This window comes from Myxine glutinosa, chromosome 2 (assembly GCF_964187855.1).
Source record: "Myxine glutinosa chromosome 2, kmMyxGlut1.1, whole genome shotgun sequence".
NCBI lineage: Eukaryota > Metazoa > Chordata > Myxini > Myxiniformes > Myxinidae > Myxine > Myxine glutinosa.
The window spans coordinates 184929891-184956258 of record NC_136262.1 but is presented as its reverse complement, the minus strand read 5'-3'; the positions used below and the strand labels follow the sequence as shown (position 1 = coordinate 184956258).

The 26368-nt window shown below is 45.6% G+C and overlaps 1 protein-coding gene across 10 annotated transcripts in view; it reads right to left on the bottom strand.

Annotated features, from left to right (window-relative positions):
• The window catches only part of CLPX (caseinolytic mitochondrial matrix peptidase chaperone subunit X), a 51389-nt gene that overhangs the window by 23723 nt on the left and 1298 nt on the right, over positions 1 to 26368 (bottom strand). For all 10 annotated transcript variants that reach the window (XM_068106618.2, XM_078772050.1, XM_068106616.2 and 7 more), the window contains exons 3-7: positions 24091 to 24275; positions 20409 to 20532; positions 19028 to 19179; positions 6942 to 7110; positions 6426 to 6467 (exon numbers count right to left, since the gene is read on the bottom strand). In XM_068106618.2, coding sequence (XP_067962719.1) covers positions 6426 to 6467; positions 6942 to 7110; positions 19028 to 19179; positions 20409 to 20532; positions 24091 to 24275 — 672 coding nt within the window. The remainder of the gene's footprint in view (positions 1 to 6425; positions 6468 to 6941; positions 7111 to 19027; positions 19180 to 20408; positions 20533 to 24090; positions 24276 to 26368) is intronic.

Below are 26368 nucleotides of genomic sequence, written 5' to 3'. Positions count from 1 at the left end.
CAAAGAGCCAAAACACCCCAAAGAGCCAAAACACCCCAAAGAGCCAAAACACCCCAAAGAGCCAAAACACCCCAAAGAGCCAAAACACCCCAAAGAGCCAAAACACCCCAAAGAACCAAAACACCCCAAAGAGCCAAAACACCCCAAAGAGCCAAAACACCCCAAAGAGCCAAAACACCCCAAAGAGCCAAAACACCCCAAAGAGCCAAAACACCCCAAAGAGCCAAAACACCCCAAAGAGCCAAAACACCCCAAAGAGCCAAAACACCCCAAAGAGCCAAAACACCCCAAAGAGCCAAAACACCCCAAAGAGCCAAAACACCCCAAAGAGCCAAATGACCCTTAAAGACCCAGAGGAACCAAAAGGCCCAAAAGACTCTTTAATACTCTGACTCAAAATACCACAAAGACCAAGAAGACCCTCAAGGACCCTGAAGACCATTAAAGACAACAAAAACCCAAAATACTGCAAAGACTGAAAAGACCCTGAAGATCCAAAAGACCCTTAAAGACCCCAAAGATCCCGAAGATCAAAAATACCATGAAGTCCAAAAAGACCACAAAATACCACGAAGACCGTAAAGACACAGAAGACCCAGAAGAACCATGTAATCATGTTTCAATAGCATGTAATTAATAGACGTGGTTTCATTGAAATCCGATCTCAAGTTAACAAAGGATTCCAATACTATGTATTTAATAGACGTACTCAGGCAGGTTTAAATGGTATATAATTAATAGACTAGCACATAAGACCCATCGCTTCGCTGACAGGAACACCAATCTTTGCGTAATTGCAAAAAAAAAGGTTTTGTTTGGTGTTAAAAAAAAGATTAAATGAAAGAAATGGGGGAAAATGTATGATTTGTATGCTTTGTATTCGTGGAGATTTGGAATCAATGTGGTGAAAAAAACACCTTTTTAGAGAGGGGGATAAGTGGTTATGTTTACTTCCTGAGTGGTTTTCATTGAAATCCGATCTCAAGTTAACAAAGGATTCCTGGGAGATCCTGCTCTCCTGTTTCCATTTGCAGTTTTGACACGTGTGCCCATGCATCCATTAAAAAAAAAAAAAAATTGGGATCACAAACATTCCCGGGAGTTGCCCGAAATCCACCGTAGTTGGATTTATTGAAATCCGTTAATCCGTTCTCAAGTTATAGCACAACAAACAGACAGACAAACAGATAGACACGGCTCCTTTTATTACCTCCGCCACCGAAGGTGAATGGAGGTTATGTTTTCACCCCTGTCTGTCTGTTTGTCTGTCCATTTGTGAACAAAATATCTCAAAGTTGTGGACAGATCCGGACGAAATCTGGCAGAGAGGTAGTGCATGTGACACAGACGAAATGATTAGATTTTGGTGCAGATCCGGATCCGGCTACTAGAATTTTTAAAGTGATTCTTCACCATTGGGAGATAGGGCCAAAAACTATACATTGTGGGATATCTCAAAAAGTTATGGATGGATTTGGACGAAACTTGGTGGACATGTTGGATGTGTGACAAGGACGAATGGATTCGATTTTGGTGAAGATCTGAATATGGATTTGGATATGACAATTATTTAAAATTTTAAGTGATTCTTCACCATTGAGTGATATGGCCAACCAGGCTCTCTACTGAGTGCCGTTCGAGTAATATAGATGTACTCATGTTTCAATAGCATGTAATTAATAGACGTACTCTGGTTTTAATTGGACGTAATTGATCAACGTAGTCAGGTTTCAATTGTATGTAATTAATGGACGTATTCAAGTTTCAATGATATCTTTTTATTTTTTATTATAATGGAGAAAAAGTATATGGTTATGTATGTACCGTATATTTGTGACCAAAACGTCTTCTTCTTCAAATTTTCTTTAACAATTCCATCATGTTGTTTACATATTTAAAGCTAACCTAAGAAACACATTTGTGACTTACCCATATTCATCAGCACTACTTTTTTGTTACTTTGACTTAATCGAGATCGTGATATGGGTAAAATAAAAGATACGTCGTAAAAACTTGGCCCAAAGTCTAAGGTAAGCGATGTATTGGGGGCACATCTGCTCTGAGGCTGGAAGTTCAACTTTCCCATCCAGTTTTTGATAAATTCATATTGACCTTCCCTTCCAGCCTAAACTGATAATTTAAAATAAATATAAAATTTGTGCTCGGTTCCTTTTTATTTATACGTGTTGGGATCTAACTTCTGATTTACAGTATATATTCAATCAGAGCACAAAATATATTTGGCCGACCTCCCCCAACATCCACCCATTTCCCCCCCCCCACGACCCCCAATACACCATCACCACCACTAACCCCCACTCACCATTCCCACCATCCCTCACTCCCTGAGAAAGCAGGCATGGTCAAAGATGCCCATCCCTCTGAAGCGAAGTGTGGTGAGGCCACACTAGTCCATTTAAGGAGGAAATGTATGACAATGTGGTAACGGTTACCAACTCTATAAAATGCATTTTCTGAAAGGATGTTTGAACGTATATTATTCTACTTTTTATAAACACCAGTCAGGGTTAAGTTGGAAGCACCCTCGTATGATGTCTTTAGGTCACACACCTTCCTTCAGCATGTTCATCTGCTATTCTTCAACCTGCTCTTCAATATCCACTCATCCCAGGTTGTTCTCTCACCTTTACTCTCTTATCCAGATTTCCTTCCATCAGGCAAGACATTTAATGTGGAAATCACCACCACCTCGTGCTCAGTATCATCTAAATCTGGGTCTCACCCAGCTTTGCGATCGGCAGTAGGTATGCTCAAACAAGCTTTTAAAACTGATGAAGCAAAGGTTTTTGGCCGTCTCAAACGCACACCACCTCGCCATTCGTGTGTTGACAATGGATAACAAGTTGGAGTGTGCAGTCATTGAATATATCGCATAATAATCCCACTCTGCGGACAATCCGAACTTCCACCTATACCCAAACATTGTCTCCTTGTCATTGACACTAAGCAGTAACAGAATGCACACAAACAGCTGCCTCACCCTCTGCTGACATGGAGTATATTACATGTTGGTCTGACAAATGGAACTTCTCAGTCTCGCCCTCACAATCCCGAGGGAAGGTCAAACGAACCAACCTATCTATTTCAGTGGTCAGCAACTGGAAGAGGTTCCGTCACTTAAAGTGCTAGGCCTCATTCATCCATGACCTCTCCTGACTTAAGCATGGAAAAACCTGGCCTCCAAAGCCAGCTGAAAACTGGGAATCTTCTGACATTCCAAGTCTTTCTTTGAAAACTCAGAAAGGCCTTATAGGTTGTGAGTAGTTCTTTGTCTACAACTCAATGCGGAACTGCTCTCCTCTATGGGATGGCACCCTCACATCGTATCTGTCTTTATTGCATTATATGGAATCTAAAGCTCGAGATGGAGCCAAATACAGGCAAATCCTTGAGGACAACCTGCTTCAGAGTGCAAAAGACATTAGGCTTAGACTGTGCTGAAGATTTACGTTCCAACAGGACAATTACCCCAGGCATACAGTCAAAACAACACTGGAATGGCTTCAGAACAAGAACGTGAAAGTCCTTGAGTGGCCCAGGCAAAGCCCAGACTTGAATCCCATTGAGAATCTGTGGAAAGACTTGAAGATTGCTGTTCATCGACGCTTCCCATCCAACTTGACAGAGCTTGTGCAAATCTGCAAGGAAGAATGGGAGAAACTCCCCAAATCCAGATGTGCAAAGCTGATACAGACATACCCAAGAAGACTCAAATCTGTAATAGCTGCAAAAGGTGCTTCAACGAAGTATTGACTCACGAGGTTGAATACTTACATGAATTAGATATTTCTGTCTTTCATTTTAAAATATTGTTAAAATTTCGAAAAACAGGTTTTTACGTTCCAACAGAACATCCAACAGGAGGGATGGGCATCTTTGATTCATTATGGGGTATTTTTCATAGATCAGTGATAAAAATTTTTAATTTATTCCATTTTAAATTCAAACTATAACATACCAAAATGGGTAAAAGTGAAGGGGTGTGAATACTTTCTGAAGGCACTGCACATGGTAGAAGCATCGTCACATCTGGAAAGTGGTGTCTTGTGACTTTTGGTATGATAATACAACAAGACAAGTTTGCGATATCCTCTGCCACCAAAGGTGTACGGAGGTTTTTTTTTTTCACCGTCTGTTTGTCCGACTGTGAGCAGGATACCTGAAAAAGGTACAGACAGATTTGGACGAAATTTGGTGGACAGATTGGGTGTGCGACAAGTGATTCTTCACCAATGAGAGATGGGGCTACAAACTATATACAGCAGGATATCTCAAAAAGTTGTGGATGGGTTACGACAAAACTTGGTGAACGAGTTGGTTAGATGACACGAACAAGACGATTAGATTTTAGTTAAGGTCCGAATCCAGGTCCGACCTATCAGTGGGATACAAAACGTCAACTGTTCACCCCGGCAGAAACTGCATGACCTCCACAGGAGGTACAATACATGACCAAAAGTATGTGGACACCCCTTCTAATTAGTGGATTCGGCTGTTTCAGCCACACCCATTGCAAACAGGTATATATAATCAAGCACACAGCCATGCAATCTCCATAGACAAACATTAGCAGGAGAACGGGCCGTACTGAAGAACTCAGTGACTTTCAACGTGGCACCGTCATAGGATGCCACCTTTCCAACAAGTCAGTTCGTCAAATTTCTGCTCTGCTGGAGCTGCAAGACAACTGTAAGTGCTGTTATTGTGAAGTGGAAACGTCTAGGAGCACCAACAGCTCAGCCACAAAGTGGTAGACCACACAAGCTCACAGAACAGGACCGCCAAGTGCTGAAATGCGTAGCGCGTAAAAATGGAATGTCCTCGGTTGCAACACTCACTGCCAAGTTTCAAAATGCCTCTGAAAGCAAAGTCAGCACAACAACTGTTCGTCGGGAGCTTCATGAAATGGGTTTCTATGGCTGAGCAGCTGCACACAAGCCTAAGATCACCATGAGCAATGCCAAGTGTCGGCTGGAGTGGTGTAAAGACCGCCGCCATTGGACTCTGGAGCCAGAAGAGTGGAGGCTGTTATAGCAGCAAAGGGGGGGACCAACTCTATATGAATGTCCATGATCTTGGAATGAGATGTGTGATGTTTGGGTGTCCACATACTTTTGGTCATGTAGTGTATGTGCACTACAGAGTGCCATTCTAGTTTATAAAGAAATTGGAAGATTTGGAATTGAAAAAGGACTTATACTGCATTTAAGGGCTGTTAGGATGGCCTAGAGGTGTGCACACTTGCCTGGGTTTGAATCTTAACCCAGCTATAAACTACCATCCTGGTGTTTCACAGGCAGGGTAATTCATCAGTATGTGTGTGCCATCCCTCGGATGGACGTTAAATAAGGCATCCCGTCTAGCCGGCATGCGTTGATGGACATTAAAGATCCCACCGTGTCTTTCGCGAAGAGTATGTGAGCTATCGTGTGCACCCTGAACAAATTACAAATTCCTGCCCTAACCTCCAGGAGGGCTTACCATCTACGGCATAGCCACGCTCTCAGCCAATAATGCTACCCTGCAGCCTTGTGCTGCATACAAAAGAAGAAGACTGCATTTAAATATTTTAATAACAGCTTATGCGATACAAGCAAGGACTTAAGGTGTGGGGGATTAAAAGTAAAAAGTATTTTAATATTCGGCTGTTATGCCATTTTTGTTGCTCACGTCAGTGGTGCCATGTAAATCTGCCCGACTTGAAGTGCCAATATTAATAAAGACTGCAAATTTGTCAATGCCATTAACAGAATTTAAAATGGTCTTCTATTATATTGTTAAAGTTTATGTGACTTATTTAATTGTCAGGTTCTACGCAAGGTTATGTTTTACTTCGTCCGACAGAAAAGCTTGGGAACAAAAACCACATCAAACTACTAAATAGCACTTCTGCAATCGGTGTTGCAACGAAATAAAGGCGTGATCTAAGGCGACGAGTTATGACAATCCAGAATCTCAATTCAAGGGAATAAATTAGAATGGAGAACTAGTCTTTCTGATGAAGGCTGGTGTCATTCTGAGAACAATGGCTGATATCGAGATGTCGATTAAGGTACGCTAACTGCCGTGGGAAGTAAGAAAGAGCTGACATTTTGGGCGTCAACTCTTCGTCGGAGCAAAAGAGGATCCGACAAAGGGTCCTTGCCCGAAACGAGAGCTACTTCTTGCTTCCCACGGCGACGAGCAAACCCGTGTCAATGTGCTGTCTATTCCATCAATCGAGAGAATAAAATAGTCAACCCTCGTATGTTCCACAATTCCATGATCCTGCCTGTAAGGCACAAGAGCAATGGGACGAAGAGATATGCTTCTGAGATTGCAACATCTTGTACAAAACTTAAAACAGAATACCAACAAAGCTGGTCAAATGTAAAACAACAACAACAACAACAATAACGACGTACTTGCAATTCTGTAGTCATCCTCTCTCCGCCTCACATCCAGCTCTGCGGAGAGTACAGTGAGAGTGAGTGCCAAGAATACAAGGCCATTCCCACGAACAAGCTACTCAATTGGCATCGTTGGTAAAGGCAAAATTATAAATGAAGAATGCCAGAAATTTACACACCATGTCAGCAGTGTGCAAATGAAGCACAAAAGGCCTCCTTCAACGTCCATACAAATTGTTGATAAAAAGATAATATATCAAAAGATGTGCAGGTGAGGTAAAAAAGTAAACGGGTCAAAATACGCTTTAAGCTCTTAAACCTTTAACCTTGTTCTGAAGGACGTGTGTAGACAGAATTTGTTTGAGTTAACTTGGTTACCCTGCGACTGATATCATTTCTGGGTAGTAACCGGTCAAGGAGATGAAAGCCAACCGTATTGGTCGATATTGTTACAGACCAGCATGGCGTGCGTTAATCGTTGGTACAACGGTCCTGCGAGTAACCATCAAAACTGCGCTCCACACTATGCACCTCGTGGAGGAGAAGCCGCCTGCTTGGAGTCGAGCCCCTCCGCGTTGGTCCGGCCGGTCATCGTTGGCATGTTGTTGAATATGCGCTTGTAGTGATTGTACACAGCCACGGAGAGCACCTTCTTCGCGTACGACTGGCCGACCACAAACTTGTCCAAGTAATCGTAGATCTGTGCCACGCAGACAGGACCGGTCAAGAACGCAACTGCACCTCAAGCCGCATGGTGTAGTCATTTATATGAAGAGCATTACAAGCATCAAACTCGGTAGCGTAGTGGAGGAATTCAAACAAAGGAAACAAATAGCAGCATGAGCATTTGCTATGAGCTGAATGGGTAAAATAGGCCTTCAGCAATGGTGGTCAAAGGGACATTCCATTCCACACAGACTTAATTTGTTTCTATCTAAAGCCAATGGGCACAAGACATCAGTTCGAGTTTCTTTGTTTATGCTGACCGTTACGCTGGTCAACATACGAACGCCAAGCACTGTCCAAAGGCATTCGAGCTGCATCAGCTGACCTGATTTTCCTGTTTGACGTGTGTTGCTTCGGGTTAGCAACTAGAAATCAGCGTCACGTGCTATTCAGATATTTTTGTTTTATCAAGTCCGATTGTATTAGCACCAAGAATGTGAACTTGTTGTCAGCCTCGAGTCCACAACAAGAAGGGGAAATTTCTACACCATGTTCCTTCTCACTGCCATGGAGAGACATGGTCAGGGTTCAGGTTCGGATTCAGACGTCAAACTGCTTTTCCAACTGCTTACCTGTACGGATTTCAAACAATTTACAAGAAACACTTTGAAGAAAGGTTCGTGCATCTGGAACCAGGTAACATAAAACTTTGCGCTTGTACAAAAATAAAGAAATAAAATAAAACTTGAAGATCAATGCGGTCCTTCACCTGCTAGTCGGGTTGGAAGCGATGCAGCTTTGCCACAAGGAAGTAGCAAGTAACCCACGCGAGATAGTCCCGATTGGCTGTGCCATGACTCAAATATTTTTTTGTAAAAAGCTTAACCGAGTTAGTCTTCACTTAATTTTTCGGCAAGTACTACTTAATAACACGTATAACTCAACTGAATGGTGCAGAGGTAGAGTGCATTTACCTTTGAGCTTGCCTCGTCGAGATTAAATTCCCGACGAGACTATAAACTGCCGCATTAGTGCTTCGCATCACAAAGAGGGCCGTCCCTTGGGTGGATGCTAAACCGGATGTCCTATCTGCTGACAGTTAGTGGACGTTTAAAGACCCCACACTGACTTTCGACGAAGAGCAGGTGAGCTATCGCTGGCATCCTGAACAAATCACAACTTCATGTCAGAAACAGGTCCAGTCATACGTCTGTTCTGGTCCCCGTAAGACTTGGGCTAATATACCGCCTGTGGCTGACCCTACATAAAGGTGGAATTAATTGTGGATATAGTAGTTGTAGTAGTAGGCAATAAGTATTGTCATGTCACCAGCGATGAAGTCTGCCGAATGACGAATAGCCGACCGTTTTTACTCCCGAGGCGACTTCCTGAATATGGCGGATATGAGCGAGCGCAAGACGTTTACCTGAACGGAACACACGGGTTTATACCGAAAACACGACGAATAAACAAACACAACAAATAAAATGCAACAATAATGAATTTAATGAAAATAAACCAAAGAATAAATTGAATGTTGAGGTAAACCAAAATTCTCCACTGTGAGGGTTTTTTGTTTTTTTTAATACAAGATCGAGGCTCGTGAAAGAGCTAACATTAATCACACAAAAAGACAAACCGACACACAAAACACAAAAAACAAGGGGAACGGCAGACAAGATGGGGAGAGAGGGGGAAGGACACAAACACAACATTTGAGAGCAGGGACATCGGGAGGACTTGGGGGGAGGTGGGAGAGGAATAAAACATATGAACACTGCAAGGACTCTGGGGTGAATTACCGGGGGTAGAAAAGATCAAGGTTTTCGATGGGGGAAGATAAGAGATGGTGGTGAACAGCTGTTTTAAAGACCTGGAGGGTGGAGTGGGATTGAAGGGAGTGGGGGAGTTTGTTCCAGAGGTGGGAGAAAAGGGGAATGAAAGAGTGAAGGTGAGCAGAGAGCCTAGACTTTGGCAGTTTAACCATAAGAGGGTTGCAGGCAGATCTTGTGCGACCTGAAGGAATATTGGGGGGACAGAGCACAGAGAGAGCTGGGGGAGCAAGGCCGGAGAGGAGTCGGTAGAAGACAGAAAGACCACCAACCTGCCTGCGGTGAGTGAGTGAAAGGCCCTCGGAGTTGACTACATCGCAGGAGATTCCAATGATTCTGAAAGCTTTGGCCTCAACAGCGTGAAGCCGAGCAAGGTGAGGCAGGAGCACCAGCCCAGAGGGGGGAACAGTATTCCATTGAGCTGCGGATGAAAGCCTTGTATGTGGTGAGGAGCTCAGGTGTGCCAAGGAAGGACTTCGCACGACGGAGGATGCCCAGTCGGCGACTGGCTTTGGAGGCCAGCTTGGAAATGTGGCCGCAATGGCCTCCAGCTCCACGCAGTCTTGAACACACACAGGGAAAAGACAACAAAATAAAAAGAAATCGCCTTTGGCCGGCTGGTACTTATCATTGGCCTCAAAATGGGCCCTTTTCCAAGCCGATAGCTGAACCACCCGTGCGGGAAGCGTTCAAAATGGCGGCAGCGCCACACTCAAAGTCACCACTGGCATGAGGCAAGCAGACAGGATGGCCTCCTTCGCGTTCTCCACCATCTATTATGGAGGGCAGAATGGCCTCCAGCTCCCTTGTGAACCAACAGTCAATGCTCCGCGATCACCATAGAGAACAGCTCTCCTTAAAAGAGCACACAATCGATCTCCCCCCAAAAAAAATCACCAGCGTCCTGCTCCTCCAGCTCTGCTCTCTCTCAGCTCTCAAAGCTTCTCCTCGACGTCACCCCAGGCCCTCGTCATTCTGGGGGCGTGGCCTGCCGACTCTGCTCTTCCATGCCCATCGTACCACTCCGGGGGCGTGGCCTTTTGCCGTAAGTGTTCATGTGGGCGGGCTTACTTGCTGTGAGTGTTCATAGTGCCGGCACTGGTTGTAAATTAAGGGCCGGCGCTGCTACAGAATGTTAGGGATTGATCACAGGGGGAATCACACTGGGGAAAACTAACCTTAATCCGTACACTAATTAGCATGCCTTCACCCCTCGTGTGAAGAACACGTGAACGACCTTAAGCGACAGTTTCCCTACTTACTGTACATCAAGATTTCTCCTACGCGCCCATGATCCATGCCACAATCATACAGTGCTACCTTTCCTACAGTATGGGTAGGTAGAACCTACCCCCCATAAACGCAACAGTATTAACCAAAAAATGATGTAAATAATATCCTACGGTCACCAGCTTTAGAGCAAAATAAATGAATACTTGGAATGTCGTATCACTACAACTACTGCTACTATTACTACTTCAATGGCCCCAAACAATCCCACCTTCCTGCAGGGTCAGCTACACTTGGTATCGCTCTCTACACTCCATCGCAAGCATCCTCTCAATGCAACCCCCACCTCATTCTTCCTCAATTTTGTAGAGGCCTGCCTTACCACCTGGGGAAGTGGATTTGTCGTTGCCAAGATGACCCACTGCTTCTTGATCATCTGGACGGAAATGGCCTTAGTCCACGACTGGTTCAACACCGTACAGCAAGACCTGGATCCAAGATCGTATAGTCAATTGTAGTTACGCATATTATCGAATCCATTTCTGTCCTAGATCGATGTTTTCAAAATTGAATTCACTTTTCCAAAAGACGAGAAAGCACCGTCACAAAGCGTAGACCGATTACATACAACACAATGAATAAAACAACTAACAAACTTGGTCCAAACGATAAATACACTGCAAGCAACTACACCGTAGTGATCCCACTTTTAACGGCTGCTCCGATATTAAATTCGGTTGAGGAGGTGCTCATATTTTCGCCTGAAGATTATGTTCATAACTCAGGCCCAATAATGGTCTCATGAGTAATTGTTCAGCCATAATCAACTTGCCTACTGGTAGAAACGATCCAAACGCCCAAATGTCGTTTGAGGCTACTACCTAAATGCTCGGGCGGTGAATCCCAACCATAGGAATCCAGGGTGCCAGCAACTGACAACAACCAAAAAAAAATGCTGATTCCCATCCTTGTAAGAAACCTTGGCTCTCACATTGCGCATGTGTAATGGCGGTGGTGAAGAAGAACGCCCTGCTCTGGATTGACAGTGACATATTTTTATGTATGCATACATTACACTGTGTATATATTTTACATATATCATAATTTGCACATTATGCATATTACACATACACAATGACTAAATATGTAAATGTAGAGGCCCCCAACATCCTCCATACGCGACGCCATAGCTCAGTTTTTTTTGTGCAATTTCTCATTCGAGGTATAGCAGGAAAAAATAAATTTCATCCACCATTTAATCCGAGCAAATTTATACCCCTTCCTGTATAGCAGTCTGATCAAAAAGTACTGAGACGAAATGGAATGTTACAAAACGAAACTATAACGGCACTCAGTAGAAAGCATACCTCCGCCTGGTGAACAGTTTACGTTTTGTATGCCACCGATAGGCCGGATCTGGATTCGGACCTGAACAAAAATCGAATCGGCTTGTTCTTGTCACCTAAACGACTCGTCCACCAAGTTTAGTCATAACTCGTCCATAACTTTTTTTAATATCATGTTATATATGTCGCTTTTGACCCAATCTCTCAATGGTGAAGAATCACTTAAAAATTTAATTCTTGGAGCCGAATCCAAATTCAGATCTTCACCAAAATCGAAACGATTAGTCCTTTTCACACACACACACACACACACACACACACACACACACACACACACACACACAAACTCTCCACCAAGTTTCGTCCAAATCCATCCACAACCTTTTGAGATATCCTGCTATATCTCATTTTTGGCCATATCACTCAATACTGTAGTGAATAATCACTTTAAAAATTCAACTAGCTGGATCCGAATCTGGATCTTCATCAAAATTGAAGGGATTCTTCCATGTCACACACACAACGTGTCCAACAAGTTTCGTCCAAATCCATCCATAACTATTTGAGATATCCTGGTACGTATCGTTTTTGGCCATATCTCCCAATGGTGAAGAATCACTTAAAAAAATTAAATAATTCTCGTATCCGAATCCATATTCAGATCTTCACCAAAATCGAATCTATTTGTCCTTGTGAGACACCCAACCGGTCCACCAAGTGTCGTCCAAATCCGTCCCTAACCTTTTGAGATATCGTGCTACATGATCGGTTTTAGCCCTATCACTCAATCGTGAAGAATCACTTCAAAAATTAAATAATTCTCACATTTCAATCCATATTCAGATCTTCACCAAAATCGAATCGATTCGGTCTTGTAACACACCCAATCTATCCACCAAGTTTTGTCCGAATCAGTCTACAATTTTTTGAGATATCCTGCTATATATAGTTTTTGGCCCTAAGCCTGGTGTTGGCTTAGCGGTTAGGGTGCCGGCATGGGATCCTAGGATCCTGGGTTCGAATCCCGGTCGATCGCCGAATTAACACCAGGGGGGTTGACTCAGCCTGTCATCCTTCCGAGGTCGGCAAATTGAGTACCAGCTCACCGGCAATCCCTGTGTGTCGCAAGAGCCTACTAACAGGGTTGGTGGCAGGAAGGGAATCTGGCCATAAAACATTGCTTCAAAAAGGAGACCAAGGTGCCTGATCCCTTGGTCCCCTTTTGTCACATCAATCAGCTTGCCAAGACAGCCATCCCTTGTCAACCATTTCGTTTTGAGTGCTTACTTGAGTGCTTAGACACTTGGGGAATGCTGTACAAGCTGCTTGGTAATGGAACACACCCCAGCACGCGTGCTAGACCGCACTTGGTTTGCATTCCCCTATCGCCGCCTCCGGATAGAAGCAAGGTTGCGAGCTTGCAATACATGCAGGCATCACATCGTTCGCCGCATGCTAGAATGATCTGAAGCATGCATGCATGCGGCACGGGCACTTTTTTTTTCTTTTTTTTTTTTTTTAGTACGAGAGATAGGTGTACAATGCATGACTTCTGATTGGCTGTCTAATTTTAGGAGAGCCTGGAATGACCCATTTGATCACATGGTGCTGCTCAAATGATCACGTGGTGCTGAGACTCCATCTCAGAGAAGACGTGCACTTTGGTTTTCCATCATTTCATGACCACAATAATCTCGTACATAGCTGAAAGTTGTGCAGAGTTAACAATAGTTTTGGGAAACGCAATAATTGTGTTAATATGTGAAGAGATTTTTCTTCTGCAAACATTAAAATTGTCCTAGTTTTATTTTGCTTTAAGTTAGTAGGTAGATGATGAAATAGCTGACGGGAGTGTTCTGTGATTATGAGTTGCAAGGTTGCTGCTGTGAAAAGCACTGAAATTTAATCTGTCGGTGTCGTGAGAAATAGTAATTTAAACGTGTATATTGATTTTTATGAAGTTTAATTCACCAGCAAAAATGTAAGGTCAGGCCGCCAAAAAAAAAAAAAAAAAAAAAAAAAAAACGGTGACCCAGCGGACCATCAAAAAAAAAAAACGTGACCCCTGATATAGTATACAAGGGGTCCTCGCTATACATCCTTGGACTTGCAACAAATCAGTTAGCGGGGAAGTTTACCCCAAAAGAATCCTTACTATAATTCATAGACTGGTGTTTATTCACCAAAATCGAATTCGGAAACGCTGAATAGGGGGTGTTTATGTGTTTTATTAGCCGGGCTACTCGTCCAACAGTTCTGGCCTGATTACATCCAGACCTTTTACATAGGAACAGCATGACCCCAATTAGTGTGCAGGGGTATTTTTTTTTCTTTGTCAGTAGTCCTGGGAGGTGGGGTACGTGAGAGAAGGGTGGGATGCCAATTCTCTATGTAAATGTGTATCGTGAAAAGCCGCCTCCAGGCGGGAGCAGGTATAACAAGTCCCCACCTTTACAGTACATATATTGTGTTCCTGTTACAGTAGGGCAGTGAGGTGTTTTGAATGAGAAGCTTCATGCACATAACCCGGGTTTTTTTGTTTTTTTTTCGGGAGAGATCGAGTCAGTTGCCTGCCTACATGCCGCCCAAATAAAGGTATGCGTCACAAGAACGTGTTGCATGCTTGGAATAAGATCGCCTGTAGGCAGGTACTCTGCTAGTTAGTGTAATTAATGGGGGTGAGGAAGGGGGGGATGCGTTCCAACACTTGGTTTATGCCTTATACAACAACACTCAACAAGCCGAGCAATAAAAAAAATACGTATGAAACACACAAAACTTCGAAAAAAAAATACAATAATTTCATGTGACTACCCTGTAGTGAACACCGCAGGGCAACACGGAAGACCAAACGAGCTTTACTCCAAGGCGTTCAATCCAAAAGTGACGGTGTTCGTTACACGCAAGGGAAAGGAGGATAACGAAGTTACCTGGACGGCTTCCACCCGACTTCTTCACACCTGGATAAATAAACTCAAACCGAGACGGAATTAAAATGTACAAAAATACCGGCTTTATTAAAGAAAATGGCGGTAACAAAGAATGCACGATAAAACTAAATTCCTAATTGGAGCGCCCCCACTGTGACTCAAATCAGACTCAAATTCAAACAATGGGGGAAATAACTGTGAAAATAAATGTGTTAATGTGTGGCACTTAGCTCTAATCGGCTCTTGAACCTCGTCAGGATTCGTTAAAACCTCCCGCGCCCTTGGCAGGAACAGCACGCTTTGCCGCACAGCGAGCGGAAACTAGGCCTCAGTGCACATTTCGCTCCTCCGGCCGTCGAGCACGCAGCGAGCAGGCTGCGCCCGTCCACTCGTCTCTGCTGTGCTCCACAAAGCACCGCGGCCTTTCCGGTTCACTCGGCACGGCCCTCAGCCGTCACGAAGCCATGACCAAGCGCACCAGAGTCCAAGAGCTGCAACCGCCTTTCCTCACGATCGTCGAACCCAAAGTTAGGGAAAAAAATGCTGACTGCACAGCACCAATGTCCCACGCAAGAGAGCAAAAATTCCACTGTTCGCTATGAACTCCCGGATGTAAGGGGCGAGAAATAAAATTGTGACCATTCACCACAAGCCATGACTCGAGACAAAATGTCCACCCTCCTATTCCTTTGCACTCGAGGCTCTGACGTCATCTCACGACGTCTCTGTGTCCAACCTATCAGCGAGTGCCCTCTTAGCAGTCCTTGCTTGAACCAAATGCCGGACCAATCAATGTTCTTCGGGCATGGCCTCACGGACCTTTTGTGCCTGTGTGCTCACCAGGTCGATGTTATCCACGGTTGTGCTAAATGTCCTACTTCCGGTTGGTTTTTATATAGTGTTATACATGGGTGATTTCTTACTAGGTGTGTGTGCTGCTGTTGTCATAAGGAACAGAGGAAAAATAACAGAGGCCGTTACATACAGGGGATTAATTACCCATAATCCCAAGCTAATTAACAAACCCCACTCCTCTCATGGGGACGAAGATACACGCTTACACGACATACGGCCTGACGTATGTACATCAAAAGATGGCTACACGGCATTCGGAGCATATTGCCTATGCAATTCTACCTGGACTAAGGTAATCACTGCCTACCCCCCACAAACGTCACTATAACTTAAACAATTTTTTTTAAAAACTCAGCTTTTTATCTTACTAACCATATCTCAACTATTTTATAATGATAATTTAGCAGTCTTACACCTTGAAAATCTCTAAGCTAAAATCGTCTCTGAAGCTGCCAGCATCGAACCCAAAGTTAGGGATATAAAATGCTGACTGCACAGCACCAATGTCCCACGCAAGAGAGCAAAAATTCCACCGTTCGCTATGAACTCCGGGATGTAAAGGGCGAGAAATAAAATCGTGACCATTCACCACAAAAGCCATGACTTGAGACAAAATGTCCGCCCTCATATTCCTTTGTACTCGAGGCTCTGACGTCATCTCACGACGTCTCTGTGTCCAACCCATCAGCGAGTGCCCTCTTTGCAGTCCTTGCTTGAACCAAATGCCGGACCAATCAATGTTCTTCGGGCGTGGCCTCACGGACCTTTTGTGCCTGTGTGCTCACCAGGTCGATGTTATCCACGGTGGTGCTAAATATCCTACTTCCAGTTGGTTTTTATTTAGTGTCATACATGGTTGATTTCTTACGAGGTGTGTGTGTGCTGCCGGTGTCATAAGAAACAGAGGAAAAATAACAGAGGCCGTTACATACAGGGGATTAATTACCCATAATCCCAAGCTAATTAACAAACCCCACTCCACTCATGGGGACGAAGATACGCGCTTACACGACATACGGCCTGACGTATGTACATCAAGATGGCTACACGACATTCGGAGCATATTGCCTAAGCAATTCTACCTGGACTAAGGTAATCACTGCCTACCCCCTACAAACGTCATTACAACTTAAACAATTTTTAAAAAAACTCAGCTTTTGATCTTACTAACCATATCTCAACTATTTTATAATGATAATAATTTAGTGCTCTTACACCTTGAAAATCTCTAAGCTAAAATCGTCTCTGAAGCTGCCAGTACCATTCCTTCACCCTCAAAATTATCCTCATCACTAAGCCACGTGGTTTCCTCCATGGACCCAGGCTCCAGCGTTTGTGCCAGCACATGCACTCGTGCTGCGAAACCTGACACTCATGCTGTGGACCCAATGCTGTGTCTACACGGAAACTCATGAAGAGCTTCCACTGTCGCCACGCCCACTACAGCCATCACGCCCACTTCAGCCATGCCAGCAGCACGGGCTGCGTTAGCCAAACAGCACATCTTGCGTGCCGCGCGTCACGCCGTGCTGTCTGCATGGCCCTCATCGACGTTCTTTAAAATAGTTTGAACAGTTGTCAGCGGCAAACCTAGATAGCGAGCAAAATTGGCTGGTCGTTCACCATTCTTCTTTCATTTCACCATGTCAAATTTGACATTGAGTCACTACTGCGTTTCCACTTGCATGCAGGTTCAACTTTTTAGTTACCTCTTCGTTTACCACTCGTTTTAAACAATTACAGTGGTAGGGTACACAAATATAAAAATACAGTCCATTACTGTGCAGTACGCAGAGGCGTTTAGACCAACAATGCACAGCGTAAGATAGGGTTTGAGAAGGAGAGGCCACAGTGCATTGTGAGGTGAAACATTGAGAAGCTGGTACGCAAAGCATTATGGGATGGGATGCCTGGGAACTGGTCTTCCTTCCAATGTACGTTAGTGTGGGGAATTGTTGGATGTATAATGACAATGTTCTTAAGTAGCCTATGGACCTGTATGCGGTGCGGAACAACAGATAGCGGGGAGACATAGCAAATATATAATTCTGCAAGGCTGCAATCAGTTTGTGTTCTGCTAGATACAAAAATTGACACTCGTAGAAGAGCAATGACGGAGAATGAAGGCGCATTGTATTGATAACGGACACAGGTGGGGGTGGGATGTACACATAAACAAGATAGAAAATAAACTAGAACAATGTGACTGTGTCACCAATATGCCTCCTCATAGTACCACAACGGGTAGATGCCATCACTCTGCATATGTATGGGTAGGGGATCACGTTTGTGAAGTTTTGTGTTGATCGGGTAAGGTTCGTTTTTCTATCCAAGATGGCTGCCAAACCACGTGTCCCATGACCATCATTTTCAAACTATATGCAACAGTGCTGTTAGATGATATTTTTTAAATTTAGCATCGATAGGGTGAGCAGTTTCAGAGATATAATTATTTAATATTTCCCTTCAATCCAACATGGCTGCCAAACTATGTGACCTATGATGTCATAAATTTAATATTTCAATACAAATGGGTCATAGATCATGTGCATGCAATTTCTGATTTTTAGGACAAGGAATTCGATTAAAACATTTTTGGCTTGTTTACCACTTCACCTATGATGTCATCATTATCATGATTTTGTTCCCCATTGGGAGTACTTGACAATGTGCCAAGTTTCAAACGTTTCCATTCAGCGGTTTCCGAGAAATAGTTTTTTCATTATTTGCGTTTAATCCAAGATGGCTGTCATACCACGTGACCTATAACTTCACAATTATCATAAAAAGATTCTGCATGGGTGTCACTCCTACCCTGAAAGTTTCGTCTCAATCGGACATATGGTTGCTGAGAAAAACGAGGTTTGGCCCGTACGGACGGACTGACGGACAACCCCAAAAACATAGTGCCTCCGGCGACTTTGTCGGCGGAGGCATAAAAATGACTGCAAACAGGTATCGCAGAGATGGAGGGTGGCAAGCATCAACTATGGAGATGAAAGACGACTTTAGGCGGTGGCAAGCTGAAAAAAACAATAATAAAGAAAGCAAAAACAACCACCAATCCATGTGCATCTTCCAAAAATCCAGGATGTATTGTCATCTCAACAACTTTCCCTTTTCCATTGCTTGTGGAAATTGTGGAATTGCTTTCCTGTGCCAATCCTTTTTACACTCTTCGCTAGACTGCATTATGGTTGCAATCTCGATTCCATCTCATGGCGTCTCCCATTGCGACCCACGATATCACCTACTCTCGCAAATCCTATTTTTTGTGAGAGCATAAAACTTCCCCACACCCACTAAGGAATGGGGTTCCTAGATATTTCCCTACACCCATGATAGAGCGATTAAAAGGAAAAATCCCCCAAAATCCAACTTTTTCTTCAAAATTTTCAAGACATCTGAAAAAAAAAAATTCACCTAAAACACTCCTGGCCACTCACTGATGAACCTCAAAGTTTGACAAAGATCTGGTTAGCCATCTGCGAAGAATGGCGACACCGACACAAGACCATGTGCATCTTCACCTATGGACGCCACGCAGACGCCACACGACATGGACGCCACGCAGACGCCACACGCACAAACACAGACACATGGCTCTCCTATAGTATAGAAAATAGGATGTTTGAACACATCTAATGATCACATGTCCCTCCAATGTTGGGTCTAACCACATCATATTCACTAGTTATGTTCTTCCACGAGCCTAAACTCTCTAAATTAAGATGGTGGCATAAAATATCAGTTCACACCTTCTTAGGTGGTGGTGGTGGGTGCTGTTGGAATGCCAACTTGGCAGCCTCGGCTGCTGACTCGGGTTCCTTGAAGCTTTTACGCGAGTCAGTCTCGGACAGCACAACAAAGAAGTGAAGGCACTTCTCACACTTCACAAACCGACTTGAAGCTTGGGAAATTGGGAGTGGAGAGGACAAATGTGATACATTCAGCTATGTAAGGGTCATCACTTCAGCAAATACACAGACTACAGGAGATCCAATGTTTACACAACAGCATCACGATTAAGAATGAAAGGTTTACGACTTCAGTCACAATATGAGAAGCTGCGTCATTACTGTCTGCCTTGCTGTTGCTGACTGTACAAGATGAAGTACAAGATCAATAATAAATCAAAACCCAAATCACAAGAAGATGAACTTTTAAATTAAAGGTAGTGTCGATACATAGCTCCAAGTCATAATCGCTGAAATATTTAAGGAAATTAAAGAAATGCAAATAAACATCGTTTTGAGTTGAAAGACCCTGGTGCAGAACGATAGGTTACTCTTGTGAAACGCTAAACGCTGCTGAATCCCTTTCATCAGAATTGCACAAGATCAGCCTCTGCTCGGCTACTTGGAACATGACATTTAACGCAGGCAAGTCACATGCTCTCAGAATATTTCCACAAGAAACAGCACTCAAACTATCCAATCAGATATATGGATACCCACTGGAAGAGGTGCAAGTCCCTGGAACTCCTTGGCCTCAATAGCTGCCGTAGACTTTCATGGGAGGATCATATCGCTAAACTAGCACCAAAGGCTCATAGCATTCTGGGTATTTTCTCCAGAACAAAGGCATTCCGGAGCCACACTGAGCTTATCACGGTGCACGAGGCTTTCATACAGAGCTCCATGGAGAGCATGGCTTCCCACTCTGGGCTGGTGCTCCTGCGTTTGAATTTGCTCCTCTTTAGGCGGTCAAAAAGGAAGGCCTTCAGACCATTGTAATCTCAAGTCAGAAGGTGAATTTGCAAGCACCATTAATCTCCCACCAGGAGCAAGTTGGTGGGCTATTTTAGATAAGTTTACATTTCACCTTGCTCCTCTTGCCCTCTCCTACCTCTTGCTCTCCCCAAGCCACCCCAGGTCAGACACATTGCTCTAAAAACCCTCAAAAAAGTCGAGCATCACGTACCAATGTTAAGATGCACTGTCAAAGGTATGTATTTAACAGTACAAGTAAAAATGGTAAGGGGTTCATGATACAATGGAATGGTGATGGATTCAATAGTGGAGTCAACCAGTGAGTCGATCACAATCGATACAGTGCAGTTCACCAATTTACGATCGGGGCAATGGCAAAACGTAAATGTAGCATTTCACAGGGATCTCCAGGAAGTAAATAACTCACAGACAAACGTTTCGACGTGGGTGCAAGACTCGCCACATTTAGGGCATCGCAACACATTGCCACCTTTTGCTGAGCTGCCAGAACCACCTCCTTTTTTGCCGCCATCACTCTCTGCAGCAGCTTTCTGTCAATGAATAACAAACATGTGACGGTTGTGAGTCCGAAACATGACGTCATGCTCCTCTCATGCAGGTAAAAGCGCAAGCGCACGCACACACGCGCACACACACACACACACACACACACACACACACACACACACACACACACACACACACACACACACACACACACACACACACACACACACACACACTGTTAGAGTCAGTTACATCTTAGTATTCTGTTTCGTCAATAGAGTTATATTGTAAAGTGCCTAAATAAAGTCTACACCCCCTTTCAAAACTTTCATCTTTTGCTGCCTTATCGCCTGGAATTAAAATGCATTAAATCAAACTTTTTCCACCTTTATTTGCACATCGTAATCCACAACTTCCAAGTGAAAAATAAATTCTTCAAATTTCAGAAAAATAATTGAAAATACAAAACTAGAATATCTTGGTTGGATAAGTGTCCACCCCCTTATAATAGCAATTGTAAATTAGCTCAGGTGTAACCAATCAACTTCAAAATCACACACCAAGTTAATTTGCCTCCACCTGTGTTAAATTGTAGTGATTCTGATTATTTCAGAACAAAATAAACTGTTCCTGTAGGTTTCCTCTGCTCGGTAGTGTATTTCACAGCAAAGACTCAGCTATGAGCACCAAGGAGCTTGCAAAAGACCTCCGGGATAATGTTGTGGAAAAGCACAGATCAGGGGATGGGTATAAAAATATTTCAAAGGCCTTGAATATCCCTTGGAGCAAAGTCAAGACAATCATTAAGAAGTGGAAGGTGTATGGTACCACCAAGACCCTGCCTAGATCAGGCTGTCCCTCCAAACTGGATGACCAAGCAAGGAGAAGACCGATCAGAGAGGCCACCAAGAGGCCAATGGGAACTTTGAAAGAGCTACAGGCCTTTATGGAGAAGATTGGTCACTGTGTGCATGTGACAACAATATCCCAAGCACTCAACAAGTCTAGCCTGTATGATAGTATGGCAAGACGGAAGCCATTACTCAAAACAGCCCACATTGAGTCCCATTTGAGGTATGCAAAAAAACACTACAGAGATTCTGAAGCCATGTGACAAAACGTTTTGTCGTCTGACAAAACCAAGATGGAACTTTTAGGCCTAAATGCAAACCCTACGTTTGGCGCAAACCCAGCACCGCACATCACCCATAGAACACCATCCCTACTGTGAAGCATGGTGGTGGCAGCATCATGTTATGGGGACATTTCTCATCAGCAGAGACTGGGTCACGTGTCAGGATAGAAGGAAAAATGGAGCAAAATACAGAAAAATCCTCGAGGAAAACCTGCTGCCCTCTGCAAGTAAGCTAAAATTGGAGCGCAAATTCACCTTTCAGCATGACAATGACACTAAATCCAATCAAAAATCTGTGGCATGACTTGAAGATTGCTGTCCATCAACGCAACGTGCGCAACTTGACTGATCTTGAACAGTTTTCTACAGAAGAATGAGCAAATATTGCCCAATCAAGGTGTGCACAGTTGGTAAAGACCTATTTGAGATATTCTGATTTTTGAGATATCCTGATGGCCACAACAGACAGACAATCGGACAAACAGAGGTGAAGACATAACCTCCGGCCACCTTCAGTGGCGGAGGTAATGAAAGGTAATTCCACTTGATATGGGTGCAGTTGCGGCAACGCACGGAGGTGGGTTTGGGATATCCGATAAATGATATCTGTTATCGATTACAATAGAGAAACCTAAGAATCCAACTTCGACATGAAGCGGCACAAACAGATTGCAGTAATGGCTTCAAATATAACCACAACTCCAGGATTACAAGGACAACAAAAAGAATCTATCTTGTTTAAAATCAAACGATGAATTCAACAGAAAATAATTTAAAGCAACCCCAAAACTGGCTGGGTTAATTGGCCACCACCTGTGTTAAAGCTCCTTGGTGCTCAAGCAACCACAAAACTGACTGTTAAGGATGGCTCCGGCTGGCCCAGGCTGTAATCTCCAGGCATAGACATCAGAAGCGAGGTGAGGGTGGGAGGAAAGGGGGGGATGGGGACACTCACACCCACACTTCAATGCCAGGAGATGAAAACGTATGGTTTTGCTCCGAAACACGTTACCCACCCCTCAGTTTTATAACTGCCTATTTTGTGATGGAAACCTTTGAGTCCAAGTTTCTGCTGTCTCACCCAGATATCTCCCCCTCGCGATGCACATGAGTCACAAGGTGAGAAAATGAGGGGGAACACTCTTGCGTCTTGGGATTGCACTGCACAGGTGATGACATCACTTCCACCTTTGCACTGCCCCTCAACTAAATAATCTCATCACCCCCTCATCCCCCTCCACTCCTCTTCCGCCCTCCTCCCCACCCCCTAACATGAAAATACATGCCAAAGTTGGGAGTGTAGAAAACTTGAAGTGAATGAAAGGTCATGAGCAAGAGTTTAAGCCGTCCATAACACTGAGGCACTTCATAATGCCAATCCCCAAGCAACTGATTTATTAAAGAGGGATTACCGCATTTTCCAAAGCCTGGTTTAACCAAAAAGCCAAAGCTTAACAGCTCAGGTGGTTGGCTTAACATTTCAGGGTCTTGATCTATCATACAGAAATCCCATATCAATATTGTGAGAAATACAGACATCATGTCGAGAGATTTGACCAAACCTTTGACGACTCGATGAACGACACGCTCGACTCGGCTCCGAATATGGGGCAATATTTGGGGAGAGGGCAGCAATTTGTGGGCCCATCTCATGTGACGTACACTTGAATACGATGCAAGCCCGAAGTATCTCTTCCGTGAAACCCCAGCATCAGCAGAGGCTAACGGCCAGGTATTTGCATGGATCCATTGCCTCGGTCCAAATTAAAATCATGTTCGGATTGGAATCAGACGGTAGTGGCATGGTAGAGCACAAAATGAGTCACATTGAATGTGTCGTACGACGTACGTCAAATATAGCATTATGTCTGCAAAGGCATGGCAGTGGGATAAATTAACAGGATGCGCAAATTATTCTCAAATTGACCGTTCATATGACATCATACACCTGGTGTTGGTTTAGCGGTTAGGGTGCAGGCTTGGGATCATAGAATCCTGGGTTTGAATCCCGGTCGATCGCTAAATTAACACCAGGGGGGTTGACTCGGCCTGTCATCCTTCCGAGGTCGGCAAATTGAGTACCAGCTTGCTGGGATGAATGATCCCGGTGTGTACCCCGGTTTAGAATAGGTACACCGTATCCCTGCGCATCGAAGAGGCGACCAAGGGTTGGCGTCAGGAAGGGCATCCGGCCATAAAAACATTGCCTCAAACAGGGAACCATGATTGTCATGGGGCCCGAAAGGCTAACCCCTGCTCTAGCGGGGAAAATGGCCTTAAAACAATCATTCATTCATTCATTCATTCATACGGCATCATACAAACCCACTCCGAAATAACCGCAGATGAAAGTGTCGTGGTGTCGGTGGGGAGGAAAGAAAAGCAAAATATTAACCAGTTTGAAGTAAAACTGGAAATCGACCAGTTGGTGTGAGTCCATCACATTCCATGCAAATAATACACGTACTTTGCCTCCATCACTGGTAGTGGTACCATCCTTGCTGGTTGAGTTTCCATCTTTCTGCTTTGCCACGGGGGCGCACACAGAAAAGTCTCTCGTAGCGGCAGCGCGCAGCAGCAGCGAGCCTTGGGATAGAAGCTCGGCAACGGGTGCAGCAACAACTGGCAACCTTCTAATAGCACAACCTTGAGCTGTGAAAACAGGAAACGATGAGGGGAAGCAGATGCATGTAGTTAACGTATTTAGAGGAAGAATCAACGCTACACAACTGTGGTAGATGGAAGATTATGGATTGCTCATGGGTTTACTATTTCTATCTGTGAATTTCTTCTTAATAAATAGTGGATTTTAAAACTGCAAGTGAAAAAGGAATCAAGTCTGAGAAAATGAACAGATACATCAAAATTAAGAGCTGGAAACCTCAACAAGATTCATTCCACAAGAAAAAATTATAAATGGGTGCGGGTAAGCACACAGCCCCACAGGAGTGGGGGTAAGCACACAGCCCCACAGGAGTGGGGGTAAGCACACAGCCCCACAGGAGTGGGGGTAAGCACACAGCCCCACAGGAGTGGGGGTAAGCACACAGCCCCACAGGAGTGGGGGTAAGCACACAGCCCCACAGGAGTGGGGGTAAGCACACAGCCCCACAGGAGTGGGGGTAAGCACACAGCCCCACAGGAGTGGGGGTAAGCACACAGCCCCACAGGAGTGGGGGTAAGCACACAGCCCCACAGGAGTGGGGGTAAGCACACAGCCCCACAGGAGTGGGGGTAAGCACACAGCCCGACAGGAGTGGGGGTAAGCACACAGCCCGACAGGAGTGGGGGTAAGCACACAGCCCCACAGCAGTGGGGGTAAGCACACAGCCCCACAGCAGTGGGGGTAAGCACACAGCCCCACAGCAGTGGGGGTAAGCACACAGCCCCACAGCAGTGGGGGTAAGCACACAGCCCCACAGCAGTGGGGGTAAGCACACCGCCCCACAGGAGTGGGGGTAAGCACACAGCCCCACAGGAGTGGGGGTAAGCACACAGCCCCACAAACAGGAGTGGGGGTAAGCACACAGCCCCACAAACAGGAGTGGGGGTAAGCACATAGCCCTACGGGAGTGGGGGTAAGCACATAGCCCTACGGGAGTGGGGGTAAGCACATAGCCCTACGGGAGTGGGGGTAAGCACATAGCCCTACGGGAGTGGGGGTAAGCAGATAGCCCTACGGGAGTGGGGGAAAGCACACAGCCCCACGGGAGCGGGGGTAAGCACACAGCCCCACGGGAGCGGGGGTAAGCACACAGCCCCACGGGAGCGGGGGTAAGCACACAGCCCCACGGGAGCGGGGGTAAGCACACAGCCCCACGGGAGCGGGGGTAAGCACACAGCCCCACGGGAGCGGGGGTAAGCACACAGCCCCACGGGAGCGGGGGTAAGCACACAGCCCCATGGGAGCGGGGGTAAGCACACAGCCCCACGGGAGCGGGGGTAAGCACACAGCCCCACGGGAGCGGGGGTAAGCACACAGCCCCACGGGAGCGGGGGTAAGCACACAGCCCCACGGGAGCGGGGGTAAGCACACAGCCCCACGGGAGCGGGGGTAAGCACACAGCCCCACGGGAGCGGGGGTAAGCACACAGCCCCACGGGAGCGGGGGTAAGCACACAGCCCCACGGGAGCGGGGGTAAGCACACAGCCCCACGGGAGCGGGGGTAAGCACACAGCCCCACGGGAGCGGGGGTAAGCACACAGCCCCACGGGAGCGGGGGTAAGCACACAGCCCCACGGGAGCGGGGGTAAGCACACAGCCCCACGGGAGCGGGGGTAAGCACACAGCCCCACGGGAGCGGGGGTAAGCACACAGCCCCACGGGAGCGGGGGTAAGCACACAGCCCCACGGGAGCGGGGGTAAGCACACAGCCCCACGGGAGCGGGGGTAAGCACACAGCTCCACGGGAGCGGGGGTAAGCACACAGCCCCACGGGAGCGGGGGTAAGCACACAGCCCCACGGGAGCGGGGGTAAGCACACAGCCCCACGGGAGCGGGGGTAAGCACACAGCCCCACGGGAGCGGGGGTAAGCACACAGCCCCACGGGAGCGGGGGTAAGCACACAGCCCCACGGGAGCGGGGGTAAGCACACAGCCCCACGGGAGCGGGGGTAAGCACACAGCCCCACGGGAGTGGGGGTAAGCACACAGCCCCACGGGAGCGGGGGTAAGCACACAGCCCCACGGGAGCGGGGGTAAGCACATAGCCCCACGGGAGCGGGGGTAAGCACATAGCCCCACG